Source organism: Lethenteron reissneri, chromosome 17 (genome assembly GCF_015708825.2).
Source record: "Lethenteron reissneri isolate LAM-NWPU_2019-01 chromosome 17, ASM1570882v1, whole genome shotgun sequence".
In the NCBI taxonomy this organism is placed as follows: Eukaryota; Metazoa; Chordata; class Hyperoartia; order Petromyzontiformes; family Petromyzontidae; genus Lethenteron; species Lethenteron reissneri.
Window position 1 is genome coordinate 6,909,630 of NC_083795.1, and position 27,963 is coordinate 6,937,592.

Consider the following 27,963-nt stretch of genomic DNA (forward strand, 5'->3'; position numbering starts at 1 on the left):
GCAAAGCAGTAATAATCAGTAAAAGGAATCAATAATTTTCAATTTAAAGCTTTCGTGACTGCATGGATTAATCTTCTTGGTTCTTTCGGTAAAGTCACGTAGAAGGGAAATAATAAAAATAAAATAATTCTCACGACTTTTCAGCCACAACGCAAGCAGCCGTCCTCAAGCGAAGAACAGGTCTGTCGGAAAGACGCTGTCTGTCTGTCGGAAAGACAGCGTCTGTCGGAAAGACGTCTTTCACCTGAGGACGGCTGCTTGCGTTGTGGCCGAAACGTCGTGAGAATTATAATTTTGTTTTATTATTTCCCTTCTACATGACTTTACCGAAAGAACCAAGAGGAATCAATAATATCGATGGTTGATAGTTTCAGCTCTACCAAAGTGCCTGTCTCGAACACTGACCTTGAGACTCACCGGCTGTAGACTTTTCAGAAGTTGGGTTACAGCGTTTCTCCTACGTTACGACGCTCGATTGAAAATTAAGTTAACCTTATTTCGAATTCTAGATTTGAAGCTTTCGTGACTGCAGGGATTCATACTCTTAGGTTTTTTCGATAAAGTCACGTAGGTAAAATTAAATAATATAAATCAAATAAAATAATTTCGAATTCCACTTTGTAATGCAAGTGCCGTATATCGTACCATTTGGCAAGTCCGCCGACCTAACCACAAGACAACGCATTAGACTTAACACGATATTTAAAAAAAACTTTATTGATTTAAACATATTACAAAATAAGTGAGGGGAGTTGTAACCATAACATAGCATAATCACTAGAATGTGTATGCATAACACTCCCGTATCGGTAGGTACGGGCTTCATAGGCAGTGGCTTGCCCAAGGACACGGCACAGTTCCCAAGGCAGTGAGGGGCGCGCACTCTTCCGACACTAATGAGAAAGTGATACAAACTGTCGCGTTTGCTGTTCTCCAATTAAATCACCACGGCAGGTTACACATATACGAGAAAGATGAATCAAGCAACAAACTTCCTGGCACTTTCACAATGGCTCGAGTGATACGGATCACCTGCATAGGAGGTGGTGGGTGGGGGGGGGGGAATTTGAATTTAGAAAAAAATAAACCAGCTCAATGTACCAATGTACAACAAACAATTGTTTTTATTTATTGTCACCCAGAACCCCACAAGTTGGCCAGCAGACTCAGAACGAGTGAATGTCGTAGCCCAAAGGGTCCAAATTCATGTCGAGGAGTTTCAGGCTCGACTCGCACACCTTCTGCAGGAAGGTCTGCAGCTCCTCCTTGCTGAACACCTGTGTGTGGGTGAGGGTGAGGGGGGTGCAGTGGGAACACACATGCGCGCACACATACACACGGTCAAAACAATAAAAACATTAAAAAGGGAAAACGTTAGCCTCGAACCCCTTTTGGGAGTCGGCTCTGCAGCACGCAGCCTTCAGTGACTGGGCTTGTAAGTCCGTGACCTTGGCTCACTCGAAGCTGGGAACTGTGGTGGTGCATGCAGTCTCGAGAGAGAGGCGCAGGGACAATGATCCCCTGTTTAGACGCGCCTGGGCTTCTGGGGCAGTTTCACTCCTCAAGCGAGAAGCGGTACGTGTGCCAGTGGCACACGTCTGTGCACTTACAACAGGCCTGTGTGTGCGCTTGCTCTTCCAACACGAGCTCAGCCCAAATGCGCTAAGCCAGGCTTGTATTCAAAAGCAGTTGGTGTAACCAACTGGTCGCAAGCTTACGGAAGACAATCATAATGTTCCGCTAACCCGCATCAATGCAAAGCATAGTCCTTTCTCAGGTTTATTATGTCTCTGGTTTAAAAGGTAGAAGACTAGGATTAGGGTTATGACTACTACCTCCTGTTGAGTACTGGGGCACATGCGAACCGCACCACTGACGATTATCTGAACCAGTCCTGGGCCTCCCCGAGGGCGACTCGGCCTCAAAACGAGCACCTGGTGTAGCGTGTAAACGTCACCTCTCGGGAGATAAAAAGCGGACCCCCGGGCGTGTTGCTAGCCACTCCCTACCCCTCGTGTGCCATAGTGCCAGCCTTCGTAGGTGCTACTCGCTAACAGCACTTGTCTCTACAGTCTGTAAAGGCTACACGGGGGGGACAGGAACTTTGTCTTGGTAGGCAGTGGGGGCGCCACGTGCCTCGTAGATTGCGTTGTGCTTGTCGGCGACCATGTCCGCAAGGCGCACGCACTCCTGGTAGAGGCCGGCGCCATGCAGCACCGAGTGCAGCAGGAAGCACATGGACGGCAGGCACAGGTGGCGCAGCTGGCGCATCTGCCGGGCCCGATCCTCGTCCTCGTCGCCACCCTCCTGCCCCGCACGGGGTGAGCAGGCAAAAACGGGGGATGGGGCGTGCGGGCACAGCAACAACACATGCATACAGGACACCGAGTCATCCCTCCTGAGTAGAGCAGGGCTCACTCGAAGGGATCTCAGAAGTTATTGAATCAATGCGGCTTGCCGGGAAACAAGAGGCCAACACTGCACTATGGCAATTTTCAGCAGTATTTTCTTTTGTTCTCTTGGCAGAGTTCTGTCCGTATTTGCAATTTATGTACAAATTGTCAGGAGTTGCTCGAAGTCAATTACCTGCCAGTGACAATTTCCGGTAATATCTGCCCTCAAATTTCTGGAGAGTATCTTAGCTATTTCGGTGGAACAGTGGCGCTGTGGTTAGAGTGCACCGCTCTATGAAACCATCGACCAGAGTTAATGTTTCGACCACAGATAAGACCCGCGGTGATATCTTGCCTTAATTTAAATTTGTCTCCCTATGTTCACACACAACAATTTTTTCTAAAAGCAATCAGAAAAAAAGGTGTCACGGCTTATCTGCTGCAATGCAAGCAGTGGCAAACTTGAAAGCAATGTGCCCTTGCTGCTGTAGTTCATGTAACACTTCTCCCACAACAAAACGCAGGCGTCCGTCCGCAGATGCAAGGACGCTTCCGATAAGCCATCAAACAGAGCAACGCTTATAGTTTCAGACCCTGGCGAGGCCTTGTCCGTTGGCAGCCAATCCAGAGCATCACCTCCCTCAGCGGTGGGAATTTAACGGTTGGGATTTAAGGAAACAAATTACGAGTGTTGGATTACCCACTCTGGCACGAGTGGAGACAAAACAAATGCGTGGGCAGGTACTGTTACGGCAAGAGCAGCTGTGCCCCGACAATCATGAAGAGCAAGGGATCGAAGGAGAAAATGACGAAGATATTTTTTGAAGCGGTACGAATCTTGTTTGATCAAAGGGGCCGTTGTAACGCTCTCCAGACCCCAGGCTCACCTCCCGCGAGTCCACCATCCAGCCGCCCTCCACGAACAGCAGCACATTGTGGATGTGGTCTTTGGCCTGGGCCGTCAGGAACCGCAGCTGGGACTCCCACGCTTTGAGGTCAAGCTGGCGTGGTGGGGGTGGGGGCAACGAGCGCGGGGTCACAGACAACGTACGCAGCGGACGTCGTCGCAGTCGCAATCGCGGCCGTCGCCGTTTATTTCCGCTGCTCCCTCCGCGGCGTGCGTACCTGGTACTGGTCCTCGCGTTGCTCGTGCGCCACCTTGTCGCAGAAGTTGTGTCGCGTGGGCAGCATCGGTTTGCTGGGCTCCTGCTTGTAGTGGCAGAACCAGGCGTTGAAGGAGTCGTGTGCTTGCTGGAAAAGGACAATGCCCGGGAACCAGATTGTCGAGAGAGAGAGAGCGGGAGAGTCCGCAATCGTTCAACTATGACCCCCGCCCCCCCACCTTATCCTGTTTCAACACTAAATGTTCCCTCCCGGTTTCGCTTTTAACACTTTCAAACGAAAGTGGAAAGAATGCACGCATTAGCTGTCCGCTCGCCCGTCCATAACAGGGTGGAGGGGAGTACTGTAATTCTCGTAAAGATGATCCGATATGAACGGACCTCTAAGTGTAACGTCATGTTGCTGTTTGGGAATTACCCTATTAAAAAACTGATTTATCAAAGGGCTGCCAAAAAACTTGCAGACACAAACCAGGCCAAACATAACTACTTGCAAAAATGCTCAATAATTTTACACTGACAACTATCAGATGGCTTTGAAAGTGCTTGCTTAATATACCTCAGAGGACAAACGCATATTGTGAAGCATACACAATCCGTGCGTATGCATGCATTTTCCAAACTTATTTTCAAGGGTTGGTAATGTTGTCGAGGTGAGGCTAGTCTGCCAGCATGCCCTCTCAAGTCACCTAATAATAGCATCAAAGTGTGAGAGATTTAAACCAACAAAAAAAATCAAGAAAACTCCCGTTTTCCAGTTGCTACAGATTGTATCTGGGTAGATGGTATGCAAGGAGCTAGCTCCATAGTTTATCAGTGTCCGAGGATAATACAATAGATTTAAAAGGATAAGAAGTAGTTTTCCCATCGTAAAAAGCCACCCTTCAGGAAATCATGAGATATTGAATAATGTGATCGTAATGATTTATTTCTTAAGTTTAATTCTTGTACTCGTGATCCAATCACGTGGGTTAAGATATTCTACTACTTTCTGATTCATAAATGTTGCGCGCAATTGGTTCATGTAAACCTAGCATCCACTTTGGATTTTATCTGCATAAAATAACAAAAATGGATTCTTAAAATCGAATCGTGACAACTCATTGAATCGCAGGGGGTTAACTATTACCACAATACTCAAATCCATTCCATAGTTGTAGAGTACAACAAAATCCACTGTTATACTGTACTATGCTCCCCTGTATACGCTGTCAGCCTTTACACCATCCTGCACTGACCAGGAAGGTGAAGTATGGTCAAACAACCCCTACGACACACACGGTGTGGACAGGCACTAATCCAGCAGTGGCTTGACGAACAGGACGTATGTAACATTCTGTACATCATGGGTTTTGCGACACCTTCTCCTGCCATTAGAAGTCACCGCATTTGCCGCAACGTTTAAAGGTAAACATTCAACCAAAAACCCCGAATCGTGGCAGTTAATCGAATAGTGAGGTCGCGCGAATTTGTTGTAAGTGCAACTGCGTGGGGCGGACGTGATGACCATTACCAGGTAGAAGCGTATAGAGAGGTGCTCCCTGATGGTGTTCTTAGCGCTGCTCTCCATGCTGCGACCGCCGCCTCCCTCCATGGCCGGCTCCTCGTGCAGCCGATAAATCACATCGATGGAGTCCACCGGGATTATCTCCAGCGCCGCATTGGCCGCCTCGTGCTTCTTGGTTGCTGGGGGAAAGTAAATGTTTCCGTTGACCCCTTTTCCACGAGCACATCGGAGCCGAGCCAACGCTGGGCCCTCACAGTACGGGTTGTTTTTCCACTGGTGATTTTCCAAGCCGAGTTGGAACCGAATCGTGACACAGCCTCACGAGACAATACACCGCAGGGACACAGCGTCACCGCGCTATCTACATGTGCGACTCGACTCATTCATTTCACGTGACATTGGCAGCACGGCATGGCTTCTACAGTGGAAAAACAACTTGACCCCTTCTCAGCTATGCTGGGCTTACTCTGTACATGCCCGGCACAGCTCAGTTGTGCAGTGTAACCAGATACTTATTTCTATGTCACGCTTTAATTTACGTTAGTTAATTTTTTGTTACTTTAAAAAGTGTTAATGAATCGAAAATGTAAGCAGTATGCATTATGGGTTTGCTTAATTTTGTATTTACCATAAAAGTGATAACCGTGAGCCCTGTTTGACAGTTAAGTTGGACAAGCAGTGCATGCATGGCATCTGTTCTCATCTGTAAGGCTCGGAGTTGCGAGGTTGACCCGTGGACTCGTACCCAGGAACGTCCGGATGATGGCATTGCTCTGCCGGAGTGCCTCGATGCGCTGGCTCGGGTCGAATACCAACCACTCGATGGCATCGATCTTCTTCTTGTCCTCCTGTGGGTGAGCACATGGACACACACGAACACGAGTTGGACGCAGTGCCACCGAGCGCTGCACAGCATAAACTGTGAGATCCCATCCAAAAATCCATTATATAGCTGTTACTATCCGGAAATACACGTGGTGTGTGTGTGCTTAGGAACTGCTGCAGATGAAACAAGCTGCATATTAGCACACACTTTGGGGGCAAGGCACCGTGTGCTTATTTCCAAAAGTGGGCTTGTATCAGAAGCTGCGCTTTGCAATCCACTCACCAGAATCTGCAAGCATCATAAATGTACTCGTACAAGCCGTGTTGATATTTAGCTTCTACGGTGTACACAGCTTGACATGCGATATTACACAGTAGTGCTGTCAATGCATACCTAGGACTCTTGTAAAACAAAAACACGCGAAAACGAGGTGGAATCCTATCTATACTCGCTGCCACTTGCACGTATTCCACCGAAGACCTCTTGAGGTCTCAAGCGTAGGGGGCGTAGACCTCCCAGGACAAAGAAAACAAGTGCCAGAGTGACAGCGTCCGTCTGCGCCCAACGCACGCACGTGTGCGCATACCGGAGTGGTGGTCGCGTCGAGGAGCGCCGTGCAGTCGTGGTGAGCGAAGTCTCCCGAGTCGTGGCCACAGCACGTTCTCCACGATCGTCTTGGTCACGGCCGCCACGTCCAGTCCTGCCCGGAGAGGGCGACAGCAGATATATATATATATATATGCTCGGCTCAATTCCGAAAGACAACAACTTTTTGTTTTATCGTTTGGAGCGCATTTTTCTTAAAGTTTCCCATTTTTCACAAGTTGGTCGGGATTTTGTTGAGCTGTAAGTCACGTGATAGAATCAGGGTCAACCTCTAGCCAGGGTCACCTTGGATAAGAGCAATTTATTTATAATATTTTTGTATTTCTTCTTCCTGCAATTAAATTATTTCTCACTCGAAAAAAAAAAGTGCGACTTTGAGCAAATGTTATCCCGGCACTCTCAAAGCATTTCACAACCAACACGCAAGACACCGAAAGATTTTTAAGAGGCTTTGGGGAAAAAAATGCCAGATGAGAGACCATCTTTGAGGGTCCCTCGAATCTGAGACCTGGGCCAAACTGCCCCCCCCCCCCCCCCACCTGCGCCCCTCTCTCCCCACCGCCACCCCGAGTGGCGCGAGTGCGGGCGTAGGTACCCGCTCTCTCGGCGAGCTGCAGGCAGTGCTGGCGCAGCGCCGTGCCAGTGATGTCCTCCAGGAAGGTGGCGTAGAGCGACACGGCGACCTCCGGCGGGAGGTGGCTCGCGTAGAACGCCACCAGCTCCGTGCGCTCCTCTCGCATCAGCAGCTGGGGGTAGGTATTTATGTATGTAGAACTTCTTTTGCACCGTGCGTATCCAACAATGCTAATCGGAAATGCGGGGGAAAGGACTACAAACTAAACGCAAAAAGCAGTTCTAAATAATTCTAGATTTGAAGCTTTCGTGACTGCAAGGATTCATACTCTTAGTTTTTTCGGTAAAGTCACGTAGGTAAAAAATGAAATTAAAATTCATAATTAATAATAACTTGATACAGCAAATCTGGCTGTGACGGTCCCACCTGATGACGGAGACTTGTGTTGCCTCCGAAACGTCGTGATTTTTATTATTTTATTTTTATTAATTTTTATTTAATTTTTTTACCTACGTGACTTTACCGAAATAATTAAGAGTTATAAGTTCTAAATAAATTAGTTTTCAATCTAGATTTAAAAGTGCATAGCTCCAGTAGCTTCCTAATATCAGAAGAGAGAGTTTTAGAAGGACGCGGAAGTGCATCTGAAAGCGAGCAATGCGGTGACCACCTTTGTTCGATGGCTAACCAAAAAGCCACCGCTGCAAGGATGACTGGAATTCGAGTGATGATTTATGTTCCTTGATGAGATCAGCAAGGTATTGTGGTTCATTTGTGGCAAGCATTGCTTTTCAGGGAGGGTGCAGGCCATCCATGGTATGGTTTAGCGTACCATGTGCTCCGTATTAAGCCAAGCGAGCTAGAAAACCTGGCATGTAGCATACAAGAGAAGAATCTGGAACTAGAGCTGCGAGAGTATGTGCTGTTCAAATGCTGTCTCAACTGTAGGTGATAAGAGGTTTAACCATCAGGTCATTTACAGTGACACTTGAAGTAACCGTTCAGATTATAGAGAAGTTTCATGTGAATGTGAGAACTTGATATCCTAAGCTATGTTTTACAGCATCCACATTTTATATTATGCAGGCATTTACAAACGATCATTATTACATTATACAAAGATTGTGAAAGCTCAACAAATTATTACAAATGAACCACTGCGTAAATGTATTGCAAATTTGCACCACAACATTGGCACGTAATTACACGCCCCAAATTCAAAGTTGGAGGCATGCACACCACACTCTGTGGGTGTCACGTCTGGATTAATGAATACATTTTCTTCACAGTTTATGCAAGTCAAGTTGTGGGTGTCGCCAGAACGTCCACACACAGGACATTGCCAGGTCATGTGAGATGTAATAATTACACTTTCACTTATTATTTTGGTTATTTAGATTGGATACGTAAATGGGTGTGCAGACGTGAGCAGACGTGAGCAGACTTGAGCAGCCGATGCACAGTATATACACATATATGCGCCAATTAACACAATAACACAGTCAGGCTAAGGCACCTTTAGGATCCTTGGGGTTTAGATGTATTGCCTAAGGCTCATCGCACAGCGCAAGACTCACCATTAGGATTCAACACTGATTCATGAAACTCAGAAAAAGCAGTATTGATACAGTGGAAAAACCACCTCATTGCAGAAAGTTGTTTGTGTTCTAGAGTCATCTTTATTCATCGAACGATGCAACACTGGTAGAACCAGATGGATTCAAGGGGGCTCGTAACTGTTGGGGAACTTGTCATGGGGCCTTTTACTAGTCGTTCAGTCACGAGTACACGAACCGGAGTGGCTTACCTCGACGTATGTCTTCAGGACATCCACACACACATCCTCCTGAATAAAAAAAACACAGTTATTTGACTTCAATGGCATCTAACATGAAGGTGAAAAGTAATCCATGCATTATTCCTATTACCGCACTTATGACATAGGCATCAAATCATGAGTTTAAAAATGGATTCATTCCAACGGATGTATGCAATGTGATGAGTTCACACAAACCCAGCAGGTTCACAAGGCAAAACAATAATTATTCTAAAATTAAATCATGACCCCCAAATCATAAATAATTAATCTAATTGCGGTTAGGCCTGGGCGAGTCGTTACCTGCCTATATTCTAACAGATGAAATGCATTTTTTCATTATAAATTGTTAGCAATTCTATATTGTCCCAGTCAGTATCGCTGTATTAAGAATAATTTTAACTTTCTAAGCCTCTGGCAATGTACCAGTGTCATTTTACACTCGTGAGAGCTTTGCAAACAGACATTCAGCCATCATTCAAGAGGTGCCCACGTGGCTGGCTCCGAGATCACAGCACCAACCACCACCACCGAGAGATCGTGGGTACAAGGTCCAGGCAGGCACCTGTGATTAAACGGGGTTCTGAGGTCTTAGCCTGGTCATTGATGACTGGGGAAAAAGCCATGGCAAGAAGCATGGTTCTTCACTTCGTTTTGTTACATGCAAGCTGTTGAGAATTAAAATGTAAGGTTTTTAATGAGAGGTGAGTAACATTTTTCGATTAAAGCTTTCGTGACTGCAGGGATTCATCTTCTTGGTTCTTTCGGTAAAGTCACGTAGAAGGGAAGTAATAAAATAATAAAAATAAAACATAATAAAAAAACTCTCACGACGTTCAGACGCTGTCTCCCCGACAGACCTGGTCTTCACCTGAGGACGGCTGCTTGTTTTATTTTTATTATTTTATTACTTCCCTTCTACGTGACTTTACCGAAAGAACCAAGAAGAGTAACATTTTCTCAACCAGGGCAGGTGCGAAATTGCTTCTGTGTGTTGTGTGGACCCGAGGTCACTCGAAGGGATCTCACAACTAGTTCTGCAACATCCGCTTCCGAGGACTGCTCTCCAACACGGATGGCTGCACTGCCCTGCGAGAGATCCAAACGGATTCTCCGTCTCATGACGCGACGCCGATAGCACAGCCGTAACATTCGTCAAGTCGTGCGTGCGCCGTTTGGCGTCATCTGGTCCAACCCATATGAGACTAGGCTCGAAGGAAAGCTGTCTCGGGTGTGGACCAATCAACTTCAAGGACAGTGCACATTATCAGAGTTATGTCTTTTGTTTGTATTTATGACTGCAGGTATTGCGGTCTATGCAAACATGACTCCTTGCAAAAAGGTGTCAGTTTTGTTGCCAGATAGAAGGGTAAAGAACCAATTATCATATTTTTACTGGCAAATGAGGTCCCCATAGTATTCGTCAAGTCGCTCGCTTCCTCGTTCTCACCTTTGTGTGCAGGCCCAGCGTGCGGAAGAACAGCACGAGGTGCGACATGAAGCGCATCAAGTGGGGGGGCAAGGTGGCCGTCTGCGACAGCCACTGAGAAAATTCACCCAGCAGCCCTGAAGATACACAAAGACAAAGATCCCCCCATATAGCCTTAACAGACTGTTGGGGCAAATGCTGTTAGCGAGTAGCACCTATGAAGGCCGGCACGGCACATGAAGGGGTGCGTGGCCAGCACCACGCCCAGCCGCCTTTTGTCTCCATAGTGGCAATGTTTACACTCCGTGCCAGGTATTCATTTGAGGCCGAGTCGACCTAGGGGAGGCCCACGGCCGGTTCAGATAATCGTCACTAGTGTTGGCCTTGAGCGGGAATCGAAGTCAGGTCGCCAGGCTCATAGAGCAGCAATATTTTGCTGTCTTTTCTTGGATTTTCTGTTTGCACTCAGTCACATATTCACTTTAAGATGTTTTTTTGTTCATGTTTTTGTTTTTTGTTTGTTGCGGTTGCACCCGATTCAAGAGCCGAATGGCTCACAGGGCTATACCTAATAAATGAACTTGAACCGCTACGCTACCGCTCCCGTCACACAAGCACGTCGGCTGAAGTGCGTAGGTGAGGCCTTCGAGGCAGCTGTGCCCCGCCGATACAGGATGCGCAGGATGTACCGAGTCGCCGGAAGACTGTCGGCTTCGTTGTCAACATCAGTCATGTTGATTCTACTGCTGTATGCAACAGACCAAATGTTTTGGTCTACGGACTCTGCAGTTGATAGATGTATAGAGTGAGCTCACTCATGGAAGTTAAGGGACACCACCAGCCTCATGTTTAACCACCGAGTTGTTTTTTTATTGACCATTAATTCCGGCTCATTCGTACAAATGCCATTCTGAAATGTTACGTTTTAAATATTGCAGCCTTAATGCACTCTTGCTGGGTAGAACTGTAGCACAGCAGGTACCACATTCGACCATCAACCCGTTGGCCCGCGTTCAATTCCCTGCCACAGATTGCACCGACCAGGCGAGGTGAAGTATGGTGATAAACAAACACTGCTAGGGACCACTTCATCCAGCAGTGGTTTAAGAGGGCTGAAATTTATTATTAAATAGTGCAAAATCCACCATATTCTGCAGAATTATATTAAAAATAAAAATATCGCATCATTATAGGTTATTTTTCAGATGCATATATAAACGTTATTCAATAAAATATGTATTTAAAAGTAATGTAGAGTATTGTGCTAAGTCTTACCATCAATGTCGGACAGGATGATGTACTTCTGTATGATGTGAAATGGCTCCTTCATTTCATCCAGGACTCTCTACTCAGCACATTAAACAAAGGCCACATCACATTAATTTAAATAGAAAAAAACAATTCAATCAAATAAAAACTAATTCATACGGGGATGCAGTTTTCACACCACTACTGAAAGATATTTCACCCAGAATAATGGACTGATGCTATTAAATGCACAATTGATTTATTAATTCATACATCGCCGTTTCTTATCTAAGGATCAACTAAAATAGCTGGGGATTTTGAAGAGCTGCGTTCACACCCGTTTGCGACGCAAGGCACTTGGGAATTCATATCTTGTGTGAAACGATTGGGGAATCATGCATGGCGAGCCACCTGGATGAACACGCGTGTCAAACGCTGGATAACCGCAGGCCGCTGACATGCCCCTTATCACACTGTGCTTGCGTCACTCTTACCGTGTTATCAGTGGCCTGAAGATCTTCAAAAATCTTTTCAGTCGTCAGGCTGTTTAACAAAGAATGGAGGTTAAAAAATGCGTTAATTGTTTACATTTAACTTCAAACTCAGGCGCAGAGGTATGACGGTATGAGCAATCCGTTAAGATTAACTTTATTAAGCCTACTATGTTCACTCTGCCAGACCCACATTTTTGTAAATGTGTTCCTACGTATTTAGACACAAAGGAAATACTGTGGTCAAAATCCAAGGTTGAATAATATATAGATTTTTTGTCAAGAACACTGCATTCCATTATTATGTAATGCTCGTCACTGGTAAGGGGGCTTTTAATTCCCCATGATCTCAAACTGTACCTGAGCCTATGATTTAGAGAAAGATTTGATTTCTAGTCACCGCTGTTCAAAACATTTTTATAGGGCCGATGTTTCAAAACCAAAACATTTAAAAGAATTGGTCCACAATTTTAGGAGGCCCAAAATATAACAATTTAGTTTTCAAATGTGTGTAGAAATTAGCTTACGACTCGCTTTTACCCATGTCCAAAACGTAACCTTGTAACCCTTAGAACATAATTAGTATTTATATCAGGTCGATCACTCACAAACAGTTAGTTCAATTATAAATAAAGATGTTTGGAATGAGTGAAAAGGACAGTTGCGATTTTTTAAAATATATATACATATAAAAAAACGGTGCTTGTTATAGACCAATGTTATCGCACAATGACAGCCTATTGTTGAAGCAATGACCCCATGGGTGATTAGACAAAGCCTGGCTAATGTTCAACGTAACAGCTGGCACGGCAGGTGCCACCCATAACACACCACTGCCGAGCGAAGACGACACGCTTTTAACATTCCAAGCCCCTGGCGCTGCGATTTATTGACAGTAAATTAAACAAGAATTCGATGTTTACCAACTGCGCTAAGTATTGCTAAACTACTATGTCGCTCAAATACGAGTAGTAGTGACTATAATAATCGTGTAAAGATTTTCCCCAGCAGTGGTCTGATGACTTTTCACCATTCGGAGTCGAGAATAAATATTTTTTTTACTCATTTACCATCTCATTTGAATTGTTTCTTGAACAGTTTTGTTTATTCCGTTAACCTATGCACAACATTATAATTTGTACGTAATATGCATGAAAGTAAATAATAAATACACAAGCACTACTTTGCTTGCGTCATGAACGCAAGAACATTTTAAACTATTAATCTAATAAAAATGTATTCGACATTAATAGCGAGTGAATATACCGTATGGCATTACAGACATCAGTGCATAATATCTGTTATCAGTGTATGAAAACAACGAAACAAATGTACCTATTTTCACATAATAATTATTTTACAAAATGTACCAAAAGTTTATATTTCACACCCCATGTCCCCCTTCTGTGTCAAGAGCCCAGCATCTAACCACCGGCCGCAACGGGCACCAGGGATGTGCCTGACGGTCGGGGTGGGGGGGGGAGGAAGAGGGGGCACATCGCTCACTCGAGGGTGGTGCCGTCGGCGGGGAGGTTGACCAGCTCTCTTGGGCGAGTGACGAGCGTGCGCACCTCCGCCTCGACGAGCTGGTCCACCAGCACGCGGAAGTATGCCCACACGCAGTCTTCCCACGACTCGCACACCGGCAGGATCTAGGGTCCCACGACAACAACACAGGGCGGCGTCCACGCCCGCACGGGAACAAGACCACTCATATTACCTCTCCTGTATTAGCTCTTTCTTCTCCCCTCCACGTGCTCTCCTACCTCTCCCCCCTCGCATCGGACTCTACGCGCCCTCAAAGCACCTTTATTCCTGCAGCAAGACTTTTTGTCGAAGCCCCCAATTTCACTTTTTCTTACTGTGAGGTCACTCATTCGCCTCTGGTGCTTCCCATCGTCTGAAACGCCATTCCCCCAGCCATTAGTTCTGTTGACTTCACATCCCATTCCAAGTGCAAGCTCAATGCTGTTCCTTTACCCTCAGCGTGACTGCTTCTCTTTATAAAATAATAATTCCCACTGATATATAGCGTCTTGAGATGCAGTAAAATTCTAATTCTATGTTAATCTACATTTATATAAATCACATACAAATGATATACCACTGTTACACTTAGGCTAACGGCACGAACAACATTGTACTTTGTGCTAACGAGATAAAAATGCAAATGGGATGATAAACACTTCGACAGAAACAATGGACTCATGAATCGAGGCCTCCCCATGCGGTCTATCGTGGGGCTTGCTTGACCATACTTGACCATGCTCATGAGTGCAAGCTGCTGAATGGGCAAAGACCAGTTCAGGTATCATTCAATACTGCTGCAAGCCGTAGCCGAGAATCAATCTCAAGCCACTGGCTTAAATCGCGCAGTGCGCTATATACGCCGCTGCCGCACCCTCTTAATTACCCGTTCACAATTAAAATCAGACCATCGTGGGGAGAGAATTCGTAACAAGACGATCGTTAAATCTTGTGTGGAAGATGAGGGACCGTGCCCAGTCCCAGCCCCATACGCGTCACCATGACATTTAACTACACGATCCTCGTGTTTGAAGGATAAACTTTAATTTTAGCAGATATCATCTTGTCAAAACATGCTCAGTTTTACATTCTCAACAAATGACCGCACCTGTTTGAGGTTGCCGCTGAGAGCCGCGTAAATGGCCCGCTCGTGTCTGTTGAACTGCTCCTGTATAAGAAATTGACGTTTAGGCGGAGAGGTCACAAGCAACTCATCATCAGCCATGATCAATCTACCGCTGGATGAAGTCATCCCAAAGCTGTCACCATTACTTACAGTTTGGCGATGTAACGATCCATCTAACACCTGCAGAAAAGTCTATTTTGTCACCACATTTCCACGATGTTTGTACTCTCATGTGTATCCCTCCTTTTGGCTTTTACTTAGTCGTGATTCTCTCAAGCATTGGCCATCATCACTTCTAGCGATGTGCCCTGCCCGAACCCAATTACTTTTTTTTCAAGTCTATATGAAGGAATCTAACTTGCGTGAGTTTTATGATCCATGCACTCATCTTTCTGCGTCTCAAGGTTTTGCATCTGATAAGCAAAAGAAAGATTACGATGCGTGATGGTTTGGATTTTGGGTAGTGCGATAAATGTCAACTTGCCCAGAAATTCAGTTTAAAGACAAGGAACAAAAATCATACATGTACAATGATTCTATAACGCTTGGAAGCATTAATTTCAAGAGACAACATTGCCCTCACGAGCTGCACACGATATCACATGGCCCATGCCATGTGACATTAAATCGCACTGGTCGAAAAGGTTCATCCATTTAACACTGGTTTTATTGCCAAGTTTTGGGCAATTAATTTTGCCCGAGTAGTAACACAGCTTTATACTAACATTTAATTTTTAAGTGAGTCATTGTGACACCCCACAACAAATGTATGTGCAATTTGTACTTATATACTTTATTTTTATTTACTTATAATTTTAGTGACTTTCTTACCTTTACTGTATTAATTATTAGTTGTTGTAACTTACTGACCTGTCCCGACTGGACATCTGTGAGAAAGAGCTCCAAAGCTCATCAGATTCCTCCAAAATTAAACAAAAGATTCTGATTCATAGAGATGGACAGCCAGACACACGGACAGCTAATGCATTCATTCACGATTTAAACATTTCAGTTGGAAAGCGTTAAAAAGCAATCTGTGAAAATCTATCATGTACGGAATGCGAGTAGACTCGATGCTTTCTGAAGGGACAAGGGCTAGTGGCACACGAAACCTTACCTCCTCGGCCATTCTCCAGCAACACGACCGCCATACGTCCCGGTAGGGGTTCCCTTCCACAGGCTGCAGCTCCCCGTCGCTGCCCACTGAGGGTACCAACACAATGCACGCCGCGCATCAACACGAGTCGTGGTCTATCCGCTGCTGGATGAACGCTCCTCCACGCTGTAGCGATCCTCCATAGTCCTGTGGTGCCCACGGTCCATTTTACTTCTTCGCAGTGACCCATCTCATTGCTTCGCCTCCATAACGGTCGTCTGTCGGGCGCATTCTCTCCTTCCTTGGCTGCCATTCCGTCACCAGTCTCATCCATCAGCCATGGAGTGTTGTAGTCGGGAGGGAATGCGTGCGCATGATCCATTTAGCACCATTTGTGTTCTCGCAAAGCGATGGGCAACCCCTTTCATCAATTTCCCAAGTTTTGCACAGGGTGAATCGCACATAATAACACGCCTAAAATTCCAGTTTTAATGGATCACATCTAATGCGCGAATGCTTTCAACCTTAGTTGGAAAGCGTAACAAAAAAGAGGGGGGATTTATTGGAGGCGGCTCTCACCGCCGTCGTAGTTGGGGTCGTGGTAGAGTTTCCACCCCTCCAGGGTGGCTGCCCGCCATGCCTGCCCACACCGCCGGCACTGCCGCTCCGCCTGTCACCGCACCAAGCAAAATCCATGACGTCGTAAGTGACCGCTAAACAAACTGCAGCGGCAACTACAACGACAAAACCCAACCCCCAGTGTGGGAGGCTGCGCTGTTCTAGCCTAGGATGTGCGATCATGTGAGCCAAAGTGACATGCACCCGTGATGCAGTGGCTATTGCTATCGAGGGGTGGCTGTTTCCGAATAGGTGGTGCGTATAATAGTCTGATGTTGTCCAGATAGTGTTCTACCAAAGACACTGGCCACTAACCCTCACCGAAAACAGTAGGCACCAAATGACACGTTGATTTGTCCATTGCAATTTATCTTTAGGGCAACATCCAATGAAACCTGCACTTGTGACATTATTTCCGATTTATGCAGGTTACAAATTAATTATATTCTCAAGTACCGTTTAGGCAAGTGGGGCGATAGCATATGTAAGACAGACAAGGATACAACGAAAAACATTGTTACATTTGAAATAGAAGCCTAGTGAACAGAGAACATCTTATTACGTCACTTTACACATTCTGATTGCCACAGTGGCGAGATGTTAACTCCCTAGCCTTGTATACAGGTCGTGGGTTCTTATCCCGACCCTCATGCTGATATATTTGGAGTTTGCATTTTCTCCTCGTAGTTGCGTGGATTCTTCTCCAGCTCCTCCAGTTTTTCCCTCCGCATTGAGTATTTGGCTGCTCTACATTTGCACGTGATAAGCCACTTTGTTGAGCTTTTATTTGTGGCCAGGTCGCTTCTGAAAAAGAGCTATATAGCTCCGTGGGACGTACCTGATAAAATGTAAAATAGTTTAATAAATAGCTTAAAGAGGCGATCTGCCCAAACGCATCCCTGTGCACACTGTCTGGACGCACGCACGCACCTCCTCGACCATGCCAGCGCGAATGAGGCAGAAGAGGTGCTTCAGCAGCTTGGCCTCGTCCTCCTGGTCCAGCTCAGCGAGCGGCAGCTTCTGTCGAATGGGGGCGTCTGGGTCCTATTCCGCCAGTACACAACAAAGCGCCACAGTGTCACATTTACCACATCACAGACAAGCGAATTTAAGATGCAATCGGTATATCGCACAAACGATTTATAGGTTACTTTCTAATGTTCAGTGCTTACTAAAGTAGTGATGATGCAATGATATTAATATTGCCGTTCATTATTTTGTCAGGAAAGCCTCCCAAGTTTTTTCAAGGGGATCATACATGGGAATGTTTGGCCAATTTTAGTAGTGTTTGGCACACGTGGGAGGAAACCGAGTACCCAGAGAAAGGTCACATACACAAGGAGATAACACATAAAGCTCCCTACAGATACATTTAATAATACCATTGGTGTACCGTCATCTCCTGGACACGTCACAGCCCAAGCATACACCACCTGATATCCCCATCAGTCTCCCATCCATTTACTAACCAGGCTTAACCCCAATAAAATTCCGAGATATGATGAGATTGGTTGCATTCGCAGTGTCATACAAGTATTACATCGCACTCATCACAGCTGCGTCTAGTATTTTACAGCCACAGCTGCGCCTAACATTTTACAGCCACAGCTCAGAGCTGGGACAATCGCACAACGACAGGACACAGCCCATACTCACCAATTCAGTGACAAAAGGTCGCCGCATGCCGAGGACGCTGCACAGGTTTCCTTGTTTCAGGAGGTGCAGGGTGTTGTCCCTGCCATGCGTGAACAGAAAATCACTATTGGTCAAGCAGAGCACTGACAAACTCTGCTGCTGCAATCTGTCTTCAAGCTCCACCGTAACTGGTCCCATTTCTAACTCTCCTCTCACTCTACTGTCCTCCCCGTGACCTCCTGCCTCTCCATTCTCATCTGCCTCTACTCCCCTTCGGTCTCTCATCTCACTCTACTCCCTTCCATGAGTTCTTCAAACCAAAAGGCTATCTAATAAAGCCCCCAGGCGACCTTCACTCAGTAGGGAGATGCTCGTTTTCCTCCGCTTCCCTTATAATCCAAATTTTCTTCCCACAGCCATCCATGCTGTTGACTCCCTGCATCTGTTCAGATTCATAAGACCTTTCTTGAGATATGGCCACATTTGGACACTAAATAAATCCACATTGTAACTTTAATTCCCTTGATGGATGTTTAAAGAGATGTTGTTCTCACCAGCACACGGAGGACGATGAGAATGGGACGGTGTCGCTGAATGCACCGATCTCCTCTTTGGCGATGTTTTCAAGCCAGTCAACCACAATCTGTGCGCAGTGCAGCTTATTAAGGTGGACATCTTCCGAAATTTACCAATGTATTATCTACTAAGTATTGAATGATCCACCGCTCCACGGTGATTCCATTAGCTATCATGATTCGAGTAGCGATTTGACCCAAGAATCAATTTTTTTCGTACGATTATTCCCATCTCGTTTATATATTTTCTCGTTTGAAACAATTGGCCTACATGTAACAGTCGTTAATATCTATAAATTGTAGATAATATCTTCTATCGTGTGTAATTAAACACATATATAATTAATGTGCTGATTCTATTGTATTGTTAATCGAAGCGTCATTGCATGTCTATAATGCCCAGTTGGTCCGTGCCAATTATATGCCAATGAACTTTCAAGCTAAAGAGATGAATGAGAAGATACATACCAGACAGAGCGAATTAGAAAAAAAAATATTCTTGAATCGAAAAATGACCATGAATGCCGGCAATTCAAAAATCGCTTGGGTTAGGGGGTGAATTATTGTGCCTAGTGGGAGGAAATGTATGTCAAAGTTAAGTCGGCTGCCATGAAACCGGAATAAATGAAGATACCAAACTCACTGATACGTAGCAGTTTGTCATGAATATAGCCACTCAATCATGTGCTACAATCGCTCTGATTATATTGCAACAATTGTGCAAGACATAAACTGATTACAACAAATAATAAAACATTGAGAAGTTATAACTGTTTATTCATTCATGAAATACGCAAGGTTTTACTGGAGCATGCTGCTCTAGTTTGCAATCTCTCAAGAGACTGCCAAGGACATTATACTTTGCAAATTACTTCACTCCTACAACAACGATAAGATATTTCCAAAAGTAAAAACACACTGCAGAGAGAAATGTAACGCATGCCATGCGGTTTATTTAGAGCACATTATTTCTGCCACGTTCCCCATGACCACTGCGAACCACGCCAGCCCAGTTTATGTCGCACCTCCGATTAGCACGGTTGGCTACATACGGTATGAAAGAAGTTCAACATAAACAATGAACCGGGATAGTGGGTAAACTCGGCCCAAATTCCCGCAGTAGCCTTAGCTAGCCAGCCCAGGATCACCTGCGCTGCGTGGCTCAATTTAGCAGAGTGGCATGGCTCGCTCTCGCAAAAAAGCTTCTTGCTTATATTCAGGCCACCCTCAGGACTCGTCAAGGCATCTGGGATCAACACAGAAACTGGACATGTGGGAGTCAATGGCATCCCTTGACTAGTTCACTTCAAGGCCGTGTTTATTGTTGTAAAAAAAAAAAACGCAGGGAATTTTTCTCCGGGACATTTTTCCCACCACATTTAGAATCAACACGCGTTTAGAGTATTTGGCTACTATAAATTTACAAGTGATAAGCCACTTCGTTCAGTTATCATTTGTGGCCAGGTCGCATCTGAAAAAGAGCTATATAGCTCAGTGGGCCTTACCTGGTAAACATACAAATAGTAATAGTTAAAATATGTATACATATATAAAAATACATAAAAACTTGGAATAGTATAACACAATTCAAGCGGAAGTAAATGTGTGTGAGAATCTAATTTTAAATATTCACGCTTGCTCCCCTCCGGCTGCAGGGGTATTGGACGGAGAAGTGGCAGACTCAACAGTGGGAAGGGCTGAGTCTATGGAGCCAGGTGGCTCTTTGAATGGCCCTAGCATGGTTTGTGTCTGATTTTCAACGGTGGTGGAAACACAACAATAACTTCATGGATTACGCCCAGTGATGCAGGCATCACGAATGCTACTGCTGCTGCGGCTGCGTGTATCTGTACCTGGCTCTGCCTGGTGGTGACATCTCTGCGGAATAAAGCCTCCATAACCTTCTTCTCGCTGGGCCCCGAAACCTGCATGGAACAAAAGCCAGACCGGGGCGACAGTTAAACCTGCACTGGGGCAGCACAAGGTCGCTCGTGTTTGCTGTGCGGGCGCTGGGAGCGTTCCACTTACAAATTCATCGATGGGCATCACTTCATCCTCTTCGAGGGCTGTCTGCACGCGATCTCTGCAGTTCGAGTTGAACACAGGTATATGTATAAATACAAGCAGGTGGTGAACATGCAACAAGTAAAATTACGCCTTATGCTCACGATATTTCCAGTTTGTGAAAGTGTATTGAACAAGACAGGCATATTTTGTAGATTGAGATGGACCTCGACTGCCAATACAGATCAGACAAAACAAATGAGAGAGAGTACAAGCAACAAGACATGAGATAAACTACATACAGTAGCACGGCGGCAGTGCCATGCAAGCTGGCAGCAGCAGCCATCTACTCGATACTTATTTTCCCTCTGCCATCCTTTACCTCCCCTGTATCTATCTCTCCTCCTTCTTCCTGTCCTCTACCACTATTATTTGTTATTCCCCGACCACGTCTTCTGCCTGCTCCTGCGCCCAATGGGCATCCTCTCGGCAGCTTGGCTGCCAGCGGTTCCTCGCTGGGTCGCTCTATCGCCCGTTCCATGCCGCCCCTTACAATCGGCGCTGCACCCCCCTCCCGCGTCTTCCTGCCTGGCCCCGCGCCCACCGGGCGTCCTCTGGGCCGGCTGCCGGCGGTTGCCCCCCATGGCCCGGCTGCCAACGAACAAGCGCCGTGCAACTTCCGCGCCATCCCGCGTGACCGGTGGGCCGTTCTGTCATCCGCGTCGGACGGCTCCTTTTTTGGGCCATGTGGTCGCCGAGGCATCGGCAGCCCGAGGACATCGGGGCTTTGTGCGGTCCCAAGGATGGGAGGTCAAGCTCCTGCCGGGGGAGTCTTCGCCGTATCAGCATGCCAAGCACAGAGGGAAGCTTCACGTCCGTGGCAAGCGAGCCGGGCCGAGGCTGCGCGTTCTTCCTCGTCGCGGGCACGGACATTGCGGATGTCGTCGGCAGTGCGGGGGACTCGATCGCGGTGGCCCACTTCTCCCTCCTGGCTCCAGTCCCTTGCCCCCTTTGTCTTCCCAATGCAATGTTGCCCGATTACCTTTCAGCCCCCCAACTTACTGTCGTCCCAACCAACTACGACAAGGCCTATCCAAACCCATACTTATCAATTTATCTTGCTTTAAAGCATACGAACTACACCAATAACCCAATTCTTTATTTAAAATTATTATCATGCTATGTACAATTGTATAATTGCTATAAAGCGCCTTGGAAAAGGTGCTAAAAAATTTCATTAAGATAAGACAGTGCAGACCATAGAGGACACACAATACATATTCCAAACAAGATGCACAGTACATGCAAGACAAAAAAAGACATTCTTTTTTTTAATAAAAACATGATCCTGAATATAGAAAATTCCTCAAATTGTGGGGGTGGGAGGGTGAATTGTTACATGCCTGGCAGATAACAAAAGCCCTGCATCAACATCAATGCTGTGCGTTATGCACCGACAGCAGGTAGGTATAGCCAGGCTGTGCGCCGCTGTACTGACTTGTAAAGCGATGCAAGCAGTCTCCACGTAACCATCTCCTGCTTGAGCAGCCATAGGATGCTGGTGGTCTTTGAGAGCTTATGATGGGCCGGCCCAGTGCGGGATGCGATCTTCTTCAAAAACGACACCTGCCAAAACAAAGCAATCCTCCGTATTGCATCGAAAAGTAGTGCATATTCCTAAAAAGTTGCTGCTGCATTGTATTGTTTAGTGGTCATGTAAAGGTCTGCACAGTTAAGTCCTGGTGACATGATATTCCTATATCAAAAGCTGATGTCCATCCAGTGCTGGATAAGAGTGTTACCAGGTCTATGCCGGTTGATGTGGTTATCCGAGCATTTTTAACCATAGGGTGATGCACTGCTAGCTGATGAGTTCCAAAACAAACATTTCTTTGTCTCGTGGTATCGATGCCAATTGCACAATTGAACTTACAATTCTGGAAATTTTATCTGTAAATACATACTTCTCATTGATTTCATATTTAAACCGAGCCCACGTTGTACCTGGTTGTTGCATATAGTTTCGTAGTCTTCCACCAGGAGAAAGACCTCACTGGACGAGCGCTTGATTAAGGAGTCCAGAAAATCGGAAAACATGATCATCGTAGCTGAATAAATAAAAACAACAATTCCTTATTAGATCATCGGGTATATATTTTTTCCACACACTCAACACGTTTTTGCTGTGTTTTTGTCAGTCGATGAGTACAATCTCCAAAAGGTCTATAATGCAAAAGACGAGCGACTGACATCGCTCATGACAGTACAGCAGGTAACACATTTTTTTAATTAAGCAAGAATATAAGCGCTTTGGAAAAGTCAACAGGAGGGAGTTTGAATGCCACACAGTACAAGCAAAGGATAAATGCTCCATCCCATAGCGATAGTTGAACACATTCAATCTGGTAGAATGAGTCGGTGACATTGGCAGAGGCGTAAGGACGCGAGGTACATTGAAAATAATGACTGCGGTTGTAGCATTTAATAAAAGAGTGATAAGCAAGGGAATGAATGATGATGTTCGATTGTGAAGCATCCATGCCTGTGCATCAGCCAAGTCTCACCTGCCACTCCAGGGTCATCTTCTTGCAACATGGCAGCGCCAGCTGTGAGGTCCTCAGTGCAGTTGCCCGGGGACAGCACGTCTGTGAGGAAGGTCGTTCGCCAGGGGATCGTCCGTACAGACGTATTTGACTCACTGTCATTGAGCATGGAAACCTGATGTGGGACACGCAGTGAAAGGAAATAACAGTTCTTATCGAGCTCACCAACTACACATGTAAAGGTCCGTCATATTCTTTTTAGAGCCCTTTATCAATCATGTGTTTGATGAAAGCCTCCCCATGCCATGTTGGTCATGGGGATTGCTTTGACTATACTTCACCACGTTGACCAGCGTGGGTTGAAGGCGAGTGGGGTGGGAGTCGAACTCAGGTTGCTGGGTTCGTGGCGTAGTACACCAACGACTACACGATGTTGATTATTGATTGGTTAAAATTGATGCTTACACTCATGGCGCACGCATTGAATTGTGCGGGTGCAAATGTATTTTTAACAATGCGACATACATTTAACTAACAGAGCGAGTAAAATAATACAAGGCGGATAAAAAGCAAACTACAAACGAGATCAAATGGTAACCGCGAAAATCACAGTTCACCAAATCCATGGGAAAAGATGAATCATTACATGCTTATTACTGACACTGTGGCATAATACAGACTCTTAAATAGCATGCACACAAATCTAGGGAAATGTTTTGTTAAGTTCTACAGGCTTACCCTCATCAGGCTGGTATTCCTGGCAAGTGGTGTTCGGCTTTGCCTTCGCGGAGGTGTGCTCCATGAGGTGTTGACCGGACTCAGCATTTTGGAAATGTCAAACGGCAGAGCGGTGCCATGGCCATGCAGTGTCACTGCAGGCAAAAGTAGGTTTTACACATCAAGTAACATCATCCTATCATTTATTCCGCAGATGTCCGTCATTCAATCTATACTCGAGAACCAAAAGTAGTACGAGGAAGAGCATATATTATGAAATCCTGGCGTTCCGTTTGTCACTCAACTAAATTATAAGAGCTTTTCAGAAGGCCTGAATCAAAAAGTTATAGAATGCAAACCACCCCCCCCCCCCCAGATGTGGGAGTAAAAAGTTGATACAACAGGTTTCCAAAAATTGTCGACACCCCCCAATTTTCTTTTACTCCCCCCCCCAAAAAAAACGAATTTCTTTTGTCAGCATATATGCTTACACACCCGAAATACAATAATCAGTAGTATCGGTACACATTGGGGGGCGCGAAGCGCCGAGAAGCCCTCCACAAGAGTTAGCGGCCGCCAAAATTGTTGTAACACTAAAAAGCAGCAAAAAAGTCCCCTTTCCAAATGGTGTCTGTTGTGTTTTGTGAGAAGGTGTGACATGACCTGCAGAGCAGGTAAAATATTTTATGGAGTGATTGTTTGATTAAGGTTGCTCACTAGACACCAATTGACAGATGCCCGAATTTTTTTTTTCGAATTATCATCCCACTATAATTGATTTATTGAAAGATGTTTGTCCATCATTTCCCTTGGGACTCGAGAACCATATGTTTGTTGTACAAGGACAGCCCCTGTGTAAATGCTAGCTTTCCTTTTCATATGGCCAAGTTGGCGGGTCAGACTGAAAGGCAGGCACCTCCTGATTTGAGTACAATATCGATTTCTAAATCTTCTAAATGTGATTATAATATAGACAATGTACAAACAGAAGAAACTTGTAGATCGAGGGTATTTGAAGAGTTTACAGCCTTATGAATACATTATAATCCCTGCTGGAAATTTCGAATTGTTTAATTTTATTGTGGAAGTGCGTATCAATATGCAATGGCCAGGAAAACGGAATTCCAGAAAGTAGGAACAACAGCAGGGATTACACAGCAGCCCATCAAAGCATAGGTTGAAGAACAAGTTTAACAGAAGGCTGCAAGAGCAGGGGATACAATTAGGAGTTTAGTGAAATAAATAGAAAAGTAGGCAGAGTAGAATCCACAGAATATATTTAAGAATGTGGGGGGAGATCTTGTAGTCGGCACGGGATGATCAAGTTAAAATAGCTATCTTCGATTTAAAGCTTTCGTGACTGCAGGGATTCATCTTCTTGGTTTTTTCGGTAAAGTCACGTAGAAGGGAAATAATAAAATAATAAAAATTAAACATAATAAAATACTTCTCACGACGTTTCGGCCACAACGCAAGCAGCCGTCCTCAGGTGAAGAACAGGTCTGTCGGAAAGACAGGGTCATTCAGACCCTGTCTTTCCGACAGACCTGTTCGTCATTCAGACCCTGTCTTTCCGACAGACCTGTTCTTCACCTGAAGACGGCTGCTTGCGTTGTGGCCGAAACGTCGTGAGAATTATTTTATTGTTTTATTTTTATTATTTGATTATTTCCCTTCTACATGACTTTACCGAAAGAACCAAGAAGAAGAGCTATCTTCATTAAGTTGACAAATTATGTTTAAACAACAAGAACAATAACCACAAAGAGCGCAACAAAGGTAAAATGTGAACTAAATATGACATGTGTATTGTGCAATTGTTTCTGCGGTTTACCAGATGGGCTGCAGAAAGACTCCGGCGTGTTGATGGACCTGTGCCGACTGCTGTCCTTCAGGACGGGGCTGTCTGTTCCCCCAACAGTGTCGTCCAGCAATGACAGCACTGTCGGTGAAAAATTTAATTTCCATCACCGCTACTGCAATAGGAATGTAACAATTCATACCCCCCCAACTCACTCGCATGCTGGTTCAATTGTCACAATTTGGGATCGTGATTCACTTAACAATTACAATTATTTCGTCTCATTTTTACCATCTTGTAAATATTGTTTCTCGTTCTGTATTATGTGTACATAATAGCTATCTTAACCCAAATGAAATATTAGCGTATCGGTGTATACTTTGCATAATGAATAACATAATTGTACATGTCCAGTCCTGCAATGTATCATCATGTAAAATATGTATAATTCAACAGTATTTGTAAGTAATTTAGTGGCAACCGAGGTAGAAAATCCATTGCAAGGGAGTCATGAGAACAAAACCAGAGTTGACTGGTCATCAGACCTGTGTCAGTTATAACTGCAATTGCAGCACCATTACATATTAGCTGAAATTACCATGAATACCAAGCTGTGATTGCAACTGATCATGAAAAACACTACAATTGAACCCTAGCTCTGCTTGACATGCCCATGAAGATCCCCGTGACGACATTCGCAAGTGTTATGCCACGGTGTTCAGGCGTCATTGTCCAAATTTGAAAATGCGCGTGCCAATCTCCACTGTAATACAAATAGCGAGGCTTTGCAGGGGTAAACAAGTGCCAACATAACCACAACTTATAAGTAGCACCACGTTGTTTTACCAGTGTTCTTCTTGGCACCTTTCCTCTTGATGCTGCCTGCGAAAGATTGCTCCATTCTGCACTGCCAGTGATCTGTTTAACAACAACACGTTATTGGTAGGAGGCGGATTTAAACTAACAGTCGTAAATAACAATAAATACTTTATCAACTTTGACTAAACGTCATTTGTTAGCCAAGTGCATACGGAACTTACTCCGCAGACAGAGGGGTGCAGCAAAATAAATTTAGTTGAACAGTACTTCTATGTGTCCACGTGTATGATCCCCGCCTTCTGAAACTCATGCTGAGCAGCGTGGTGACGTATAGGCAAGCAACACCCATCACCAACACGGTGTGGGCCTTCTTCCAGAAATGGATTTGCAAGGTCCATATATTAATATCGCTACATGTTGACCGTGTCTAGAGTACAGTACTAGAACTTATTTCCCCCAAATGTCAGTCGTTTCAAAGTACTGCATTGTAATACTGTAATGTTATACTATTACCAACGATCAGTCACACTATTCATCCTCTACTCTTGACCAAACTGAATGCCAATTGCCTGAGACAACTTCTTTCTTTCACGTGCGTTACAGATATTTGTCAATACGCCGCTGGATCAGGAAGCTCCCGACGCAATTGTGGGTCGGAGGGTGTTAATTTAACCGTAATTCACCATCAAATGACTCTCAATGGGGTCTCGTCTGGTTAAAATAACGAAATTTACACGAGACTAGAACACTCAAAAAGGGCTGTCCGCAACTCCGATTAACGCGGTTGGCTGCGTACGGCGCGAAATAAGTTCAACTACACTGTACACACACACAAATAAACAACGTCAAACACAAGCCAGTGGCGTCTCACTTGGTTAAATACCAGATCAGATGCGAATCGATAAGACTGCATCCCGATCGAATGCTATCTGGTGAAAGGACGCCAAACGCAGCCATTCACCTCAGCACCTTGATCGCCTTGTCACTGTGCGTGACTCAAAAAGACATTCAAGCGACATTTCACCCGGTTAAATGTAAGACGCCGACGAGCAAGAAGAGAATGTACCTCACTCACCCTGGTTACATGTGTTGTAAAACTCGGGCCTTCAGTATAGGCCTGCCGTGCCTGAATGCGGCCAGCTAGCCAGCGCACGCGTGGCACCGGCGATCTCCAACCCCTCTCAGTTGCGGTCGTAGCCCAAACAAATCGAAGAACACACAACAGAAGAGAACAACAATTCGATTAATCGCGACACAACGCTTCGTTAGTTCCGAGTGCGCACGGCCAAAGAAACGCGCCGCCGCAGTTTTGAGCTGTCAGCCTCTTCCCGCTCAGAGCCCCGCGGGCTCCTCATCACGTGGTTCGGAGGGGATGGGGGTGGGGGCGGCAAGACCCGAGCAGTCGATGCGCCGAGTTAGTCGACTCCTGCACGTGTTCAGCACGCGCTCGGCAATCGATTGCTTTGTGTATTTGCATTGCAGGGGGGGGGG

At 45.4% G+C, this 27,963-nt stretch overlaps 1 protein-coding gene across 1 annotated transcript; it reads right to left on the reverse strand.

Annotated features, from left to right (window-relative positions):
* Window positions 1-698: 698 nt before the first annotated feature.
* NUP107 (nucleoporin 107) lies at window positions 699-27,835 on the reverse strand. Its single transcript, XM_061552988.1, is given in 29 exon segments — window positions 699-1,277; window positions 2,137-2,307; window positions 3,281-3,394; window positions 3,519-3,644; window positions 5,028-5,200; window positions 5,767-5,869; window positions 6,434-6,499; window positions 6,501-6,547; window positions 7,049-7,199; window positions 8,835-8,873; window positions 10,294-10,409; window positions 11,548-11,617; window positions 12,015-12,063; window positions 13,518-13,663; window positions 14,647-14,706; window positions 15,782-15,867; window positions 16,340-16,430; window positions 17,309-17,422; window positions 18,035-18,113; window positions 18,568-18,656; window positions 20,442-20,513; window positions 20,617-20,671; window positions 22,091-22,218; window positions 22,597-22,700; window positions 23,157-23,310; window positions 23,874-24,007; window positions 25,687-25,794; window positions 26,500-26,571; window positions 27,539-27,835. Coding segments are annotated over 28 exon segments (2,811 nt in total). The 5' UTR covers window positions 26,555-26,571; window positions 27,539-27,835; the 3' UTR covers window positions 699-1,166.
* Between the last annotated feature and the right edge of the window lie 128 nt (window positions 27,836-27,963).